Source organism: Scyliorhinus torazame, unplaced genomic scaffold (assembly GCF_047496885.1).
Source record: "Scyliorhinus torazame isolate Kashiwa2021f unplaced genomic scaffold, sScyTor2.1 scaffold_1447, whole genome shotgun sequence".
In the NCBI taxonomy this organism is placed as follows: domain Eukaryota; kingdom Metazoa; phylum Chordata; class Chondrichthyes; order Carcharhiniformes; family Scyliorhinidae; genus Scyliorhinus; species Scyliorhinus torazame.
In genome coordinates this window covers 41,082-48,482 of record NW_027309174.1, presented here as the reverse complement: position 1 = coordinate 48,482, position 7,401 = coordinate 41,082, and the positions used below count along the sequence as shown (strand labels likewise).

General features: G+C 56.7%; 1 protein-coding gene across 1 annotated transcript; it reads left to right on the top strand.

The window, feature by feature from the left end:
* The first annotated feature begins 643 nt into the window (after positions 1 to 643).
* On the top strand, positions 644 to 7,190 carry LOC140407305 (ephrin-A3-like). The gene is made up of 3 exons (XM_072494900.1): positions 644 to 703; positions 2,261 to 2,341; positions 4,307 to 7,190. Exons 1-3 carry the CDS (start codon positions 676 to 678, stop codon positions 4,429 to 4,431), a joined length of 234 nt encoding a protein of 77 aa, XP_072351001.1. The 5' UTR covers positions 644 to 675; the 3' UTR covers positions 4,432 to 7,190.
* The last annotated feature ends 211 nt before the right edge of the window (positions 7,191 to 7,401 follow it).

The following is a 7,401-nucleotide window of genomic DNA, read 5'->3' as shown; positions in this document are numbered from 1 at the left end:
AGATGGGGAGGGGGTGTATGGGCTGGAGGAGGTTACAGAGATGGGGAGGGTGTATGGTGGAGGGAGGTGGTTACAGAGATAGGGTGGGGGTGTCCGGGCTGGAGGAGGTTACAGAGATAGGGAGGGGGTGTAGGGGCTGGAGGAGGTTATAGAGATAGGGAGGGGGTGTAGGGGCTGGAGGAGGGAACAGAGATAGGGAGGGAGTGTAGGTGCTGGAGGAGGTTACAGAGATAGGGAGGGGGTGTAGGGGCTGGAGGAGGTTACAGAGATAGGGAGGGGGTGTAGGGGCTGGAGGAGGTTACAGAGATAGGGAGGGGGTGTAGGGGCTGGAGGAGGTTACAGAGATAGGGAGGGGGTGTAGGGGCTGGAGGAGGTTACAGAGATAGGGAGGGGGTGTAGGGGCTGGAGGAGGTTACAGAGATAGGGAGGGGGTATGGGGGAGGGAGAAGGGTACAGAGATAGGGAGGGGGTGTAGGGGCTGGAGGAGGTTACAGAGATAGGGAGGGGGTATGGGGGAGGGAGAAGGGTACAGAGATAGGGAGGGGGTATGGAGGAGGGAGAAGGGTACAGAGATAGGGAGGAGGTTACCGAGGTGAGGGTGAGGGAGGTGAGTTAACTCTTATTCTCTCTGTTGCAGCGACTCCAACACACCATCACGGTCGGACGTGTCTGAAGATGAAAGTATTGGTCTGCTGTGCCACATGTAAGTACCTCACAGGAGGATTGCATTTGGCTGGCGCCGTTTTGCACCTCTGGATTTCCCAAAGTGCTTCACAACCAATAAATCCTGGTCACTGTTGTAATGTCCTAACCACCATTTCGGGCTAAGCAGGACCGCACGGACGGCCGTGTGTTAGTGACCCAGTCGCCACCTCCCCTCACCAATCGCTAATCCTCCCACAGTGCGGTGCTCCCTCAGTACTGACCCTCCGACAGTGCGGCACTCCCTCAGTACCGACCCTCCCACAGTGCGGCACTCCCTCAGTACCGACCCTCCGACAGTGCGGTGCTCCCTCAGTACTGACCCTCCCACAGTGCGGCGCTCCCTCAGTACTGACCCTCCCACAGTGCGGCGCTCCCTCAGTACTGACCCTCCGACAGTGCGGTGCTCCCTCAGTACTGACCCTCCGACAGTGCGGCACTCCCTCAGTACCGACCCTCCCACAGTGCGGCACTCCCTCAGTACCGACCCTCCGACAGTGCGGTGCTCCCTCAGTACCGACCCTCCCACAGTGCGGCGCTCCCTCAGTACTGACCCTCCGACAGTGCGGCGCTCCCTCAGTACTGACCCTCCGACAGTGCGGCGCTCCCTCAGTACTGACCCTCCGACAGTGCGGTCCTCCCTCAGCACTGACCCTCCGACAGTGCGGCGCTCCCTCAGTACTGACCCTCCCACAGTGCGGTCCTCCCTCAGTCCTGGCCCTCCCACAGTGCGGCACTCCCTCAGTACTGACCCTCCGACAGTGCGGTGCTCCCTCAGTACTGATCCTCCCACAGTGCGGCGCTCCCTCAGTACTGACCCTCCAACAGTGCGGTGCTCCCTCAGTACTGACCCTCCGACAGTGCGGCGCTCCCTCAGTGCTGACCCTCTGACAGTGCGGCGCTCCCTCAGTACTGACCCTCTGACAGTGCGGTGCTCCCTCAGCACTGACCCTCCCACACTGCGGTGCTCCTCCAGCACTGACCCTCTGACAGTGCGACGCTCCCTCAGTACTGACCCACCGACAGTGCGGCGCTCCCTCAGTACTGACCCTCCCACAGTGCGGCGCTCCCTCAGTACTGACCCTCCCACAGTGCGGCGCTCCCTCAGTACTGACCCTCCCACAGTGCAGTGCTCCCTCAGTACTGACCCTCCCACAGTGCGGCGCTCCCTCAGTACTGACCCTCCCACAGTGCGGCGCTCCCTCAGTACTGACCTTCCCACAGTGCGGCGCTCTCTCAGTACTGACCCTCCGACACTGCGGTGCTCCTCCAGCACTGGCTCACCCACAGTGCGGCGCTCCCTCAGTACTGACCCTCCCACAGTGCGGGGCTCCCTCAGTACTGACCCTCCGACAGTGCGGCGCTCCCCTCAGTACTGACCCTCCGACACTGCGGTGCTCCCTCAGTGCTGACCCTCCGACACTGCGGTGCTCCTCCAGCACTGGCTCACCCACAGTGCGGCACTCCCCTTTCGGAATTTTAAAAGTGTCCGGGTTTCTGGAGGTTCGACCCCCTCCTCTTTCTGTCTGAACTTTAGCCTTTGACTTTTCCCTTGCAGCATCCCATCCGAGTGAGAAGGAGGTGCCGACCCCTCCGCAGTTTACAGTTGGCCATGACATGAAGACAATCGAGGATCTGGGTGAGTCACATGTGCCAGAGAGAGCCGTGACCGGCCAATGCACCACTGGCAGACGTGATTGGGAGGGATGGTCTCCGATGGGAGAGTTAGGGGATTAGAGGGATGGTCTCCGATGGGAGAGTTAGGGGATTAGAGGGATGGTCTTCGATGGGAGAGTTAGGGGATTAGAGGGATGGTCTTCGATGGGAGAGTTAGGGGATTAGAGGGATGGTCTTCGATGGAAGAGTTAGGGGATTAGAAGGATGGTCTTCGATGGGAGAGTTAGGGGATTAGAGGGATGGTCTTCGATGGGAGAGTTAGGGGATCAGAGTGATGGTCTGCGATGGGAGAGTTAGGGGATTAGAGGGATGGTCTTCGATGGGAGAGTTAGGGGATCAGAGGGATGGTCTTCGATGGAGAGTTTGGGGATTAGAGGGATGGTCTTCGATGGGAGAGTTAGAGGATTAGAGGGATGGTCTTCGATGGGAGTGTTAGAGGATTAGAGGGATGGCCCTCGATGGGAGAGTTAGAGGATTAGAGGGATGGTCTTCGATTGAAGAGTTAGGGGATTAGAGAGATGGTCTTCGATGGGAGAGTTAGGGGATTAGAGGGATGGTCTTCGATTGGAGAGTTAGGGGATTAGAGGGATGGTCTTCGATTGGAGAGTTAGGGGATTAGAGGGATGGTCTTCGATGGGAGTTAGGGGATTAGAGGGATGGTCTTCGATGGAGAGTTAGGGGATTAGAGGGATGGTCTTCGATTGGAGAGTTAGGGGATTAGAGGGATGGTCTTCGATGGGAGAGTTAGGGGATTAGAGGGATGGTCTTCGATGGGAGTTAGAGGATTAGAGGGATGGTCTTCGATGGGAGAGTTAGGGGATTAGAGGGATGGTCTTCGATGGGAGTTAGGGGATTAGAGGGATGGTCTTCGATGGGAGAGTTAGGGGATTAGAGGGATGGTCTTCGATGGGAGTTAGGGGATTAGAGGGATGGTCTTCGATGGGAGAGTTAGGGGATTAGAGGGATGGTCTTCGATGGGAGTGTTAGGGGATTAGAGGGATGGTCTTCGATGGGAGAGTTAGGGGATTAGAGGGATGGTCTTCGATGGGAGAGTTAGGGGATTAGAGGGATGGTCTTCGATGGGAGAGTTAGAGGATTAGAGGGATGGTCTTCGATGGGAGTGTTAGAGGATTAGAGGGATGGCCCTCGATGGGAGAGTTAGAGGATTAGAGGGATGGTCTTCGATTGGAGAGTTAGGGGATTAGAGGGATGGTCTTCGATTGGAGAGTTAGGGGATTAGAGGGATGGTCTTCGTTGGGAGTTAGGGGATTAGAGGGATGGTCTTCGATGGGCGAGTTAGGGGATTAGAGGGATGGTCTTCGATGGGAGAGTTAGGGGATTAGAGGGATGGTCTTCGATTGGAGAGTTAGGGGATTAGAGGGATGGTCTTCGATGGGAGAGTTAGGGGATTAGAGGGATGGTCTTCGATGGGAGTTAGAGGATTAGAGGGATGGTCTTCGATGGGAGAGTTAGGGGATTAGAGGGATGGTCTTCGATGGGAGAGTTAGGGGATTAGAGGGATGGTCTTCGATGGGAGAGTTAGGGGATAGAGGGATGGTCTTCGATGGGAGTTAGGGGATTAGAGGGATGGTCTTCGATGGGAGAGTTAGGGGATTAGAGGGATGGTCTTCGATGGGAGAGTTAGAGGATTAAAGGGATGGTCTTCGATGGGAGAGTTAGGGGATTAGAGGGATGGTCTTCGATGGGAGAGTTGGGGATTAGAGACGAGGAGGCTGATCTCTTCCTGGTACAAACAGCTGTAGGGAACGTAGCACATGGAGAGAGAGAGAGAGAATTTCAGAGCTTTGAGTTACCGACAGCTGAAGACACGGGCGCCAATAGCGGAGAGATGGGCTGGAGTTGGGGGGGTGACTAAAGAAGGTTACCATGACGGCCATGTCTCATTTTCTTGCTTCTTCTGTGCCAGAAACCTTCAAGCCCGAGGTGCCGAAGCTGGAGAAGAGTGTGAGCGGAAGCAGCCCAAGCAGGAAACATCTGAAAGTCACAGTGGTCTTGGCATTGCTACTGCTCTTGACTCTCTTAGCCTCCTAGCTCCTCCGTCCCGGCCTGGCCTTGATTGACACAAAGCCTTGGGCGTATACAGACGAACATGAGTGGGGCTACGAGGCACCTCTCCCTCAACCCCTCCCCCAATCCTCCTTTCCCTTCCATCCCACCCCTCCCATTCCCCCATACCCCGCCTCTCCCTTGCTCCCCCACCGTCTCCCTCACTCTCCCCCACCCTCCGTCTCCCCCTCACCTTCCTCCACCCCTCCCACCACTCCCCCTCCCTCACTCTCCTCCTCCTCCACCCCTCACCACCCAAACCCTCCCCTCTTTCCCAGCCCCCCCCTCTCCTCATGCCTCCTGCTCCCCCACCTCCCCCCTCACACCCCTACCTCTCCCCATCCCTCTCCATTCCCCCATCCCCCTCCCAGATTCATCCCCCTCCCCTCCCAGATTCTTCACCTCCCCTGACATGACCTATCCCCCTCCCCTTGGCCCCAACCCCCTTCAGCCCTCCCCGACCCCTCTCCATTCCCCATTCTCCTCCGCCTCTCCTCACACACCCTCTGACCCTCCCTCCTCACCCTCGCCCCTCACCGACGGAAACAAAATGGTCGCCCGGCCGGCGAAGACGTCAGGATCTTCCCCCCTCCTTGGGTCAAAGGTCGAGGTGGAGGGGGCGGTCAAAGCTGTACAGGGAGCTTTACTCTGTATCTAACCCCGTGCTGTACCTGTCCTGGGAGTGTTTATGGGGTACAGTGTAGAGAGAGCTTTACTCTGTATCTAACCCTGTGCTGTACCTGTCCTGGGAGTGTTTGATGGGAACGGTGTAGAGGGAGCTTTACTCTATATCTAACCCCGTGCTGTACCTGTCCTGGGAGTGTTTGATGGGGACAGTGTAGAGGGAGCTTTACTCTGTATCTAACCCCATGCTGTACCTGTCCTGGGAGTGTTTGATGGGAACGGTGTAGAGAGAGCTTTACTCTGTATCTAACCCTGTGCTTTACCTGTCCTGGGAGTGTTTGATGGGAACGGTGTAGAGAGAGCTTTACTCTGTATCTAACCCTGTGCTGTACCTGTCCTGGGAGTGTTTGATGGGGACGGTGTAGAGAGAGCTTTACTCTGTATCTAACCCTATGCTGTACCTGTCCTGGGAGTGTTTGATGGAACGGTGTAGAGGGAGCTTTACTCTGTATCTAACCCCGTGCTGTACCTGTCCTGGGAGTGTTTGATGGGAACGGTGTAGAGAGAGCTTTACTCTGTATCTAACCCTGTGCTGTACCTGTCCTGGGAGTGTTTGATGGGGACGGTGTAGAGAGAGCTTTACTCTGTATCTAACCCTGTGCTGTACCTGTCCTGGGAGTGTTTGATGGGGACAGTGTAGAGGGAGCTTTACTCTGTATCTAACCCCGTACTGTATCTGTCCTGGGAGTGTTTGATGGGGACAGTGCAGAGGGAGCTTTACTCTGTATCTAACCCCGTGCTTTACCTGTCCTGGGAGTGTTTGATGGGGACAGTGTAGAGGGAGCTTTACTCTGTATCTAACCCTGTGCTGAACCTGTCCTGGGAGTGTTTGATGGGGACAGTGTAGAGGGAGCATTACTCTGTATCTAACCCCGTGCTTTACCTGTCCTGGGAGTGTTTGATGGGGACAGTGTAGAGGGAGCTTTACTCTATATCTAACCCCGTGCTGTCCCTGTCCTGGGAGTGTTTGATGGGGACAGTGTAGAGGGAGCTTTACTCTGTATCTAACCCTGTGATGTACCTGTCCTGGGAGTGTTTGTTGGGGACATTGTCGAAGGAGAGGATGTGAGAAAGAGTGAGAGAGAGTGTGCCTGTGTGTGTGTGTCTGTCTGTATGAGTGTGTCTGAGTGTGAGTGTGTCTGTCTGTGTCTGTGTGTCTGAGTGTGAGCCTGTTTGTGTCTGTGTGTGTGTGTTTGTGGCTGTGTGTGTGTCTGTCTCTGTGTGTCTGTATGAGTGTGTCTGAGTGTGAGTGTGTCTGTCTGTATGAGTGTGTCTGAGTGTGAGTGTGTCTGTGTCTGTCTGTGTGTCTGAGTGTGCGCCTGTGTGTGTGTTTGTGTCTGTGTGTGTGTCTGTCTCTGTGTGTCTGTGTGTGTGTGTTTGAGAGTGAGTGTGTCTGTGTCTGTCTGTGTGTCTGTGGGTGTGTGTTTGAGTGTGTGTGTGAGGGGGAGTGGCCAGAACTATGGGGGCTGCCAATATTTGACAGGAGGGGAGGGGAATTCAGCTGTAAGGTGTTTATCGCAGGTAGTGGGGAGAATGTGGGACTCACTCCCACGGGGATTGGGGAGAATGTGGGACTCGCTCCCACGGGGAGTGAGGGAGAATGTGGGACTCGCTCCCACAGGGAGTGGGGGAGAATGTGGGACTCGCTCCCACAGGGAGTGGGGAGAATGTGGGACTAGCTCCCACAGGGAGTCGGGGAGAATGTGGGACTCGCTCCCACAGGGAGTGGGGAGAATGTGGGACTCGCTCCCACAAGGAGTGGGGGAGAATGTGGGACTCGCTCCCACAGAGAGTGGGGAGAATGTGGGACTCGCTCCCACAGGGAGTGGGGAGAATGTGGGACTCGCTCCCACGGGGAGTGGGGGAGAATGTGGGACTCGCTACCACAGGGAGTGGGGGAGAATGTGGGACTCGCTCCCATAGGGAGTGGGGGAGAATGTGGGACTCGCTCCCACAGGGAGTGGGGGAGAATGTGGGACTCGCTCCCACGGGGAGTGGGGAGAATGTGGGACTCGCTCCCACAGGGAGTGGGGGAGAATGTGGGACTCGCTACCACAGGGAGTGGGGGGGAATGTGGGACTCACTCCCACAGGGAATGGGGGGGAATGTGGGACTCGCTCCCACAGGGAGTGGGGGAGAATGTGGGACTCGCTCCCACAGGGAGTGGGGGGGAATGTGGGACTCGCTCCCACAGGGAGTGGGGGGGAATGTGGGACTCGCTCCCACAGGGAGTGGGGGGGAATGTGGGACTCGCTACCACAGGGAGTGGGG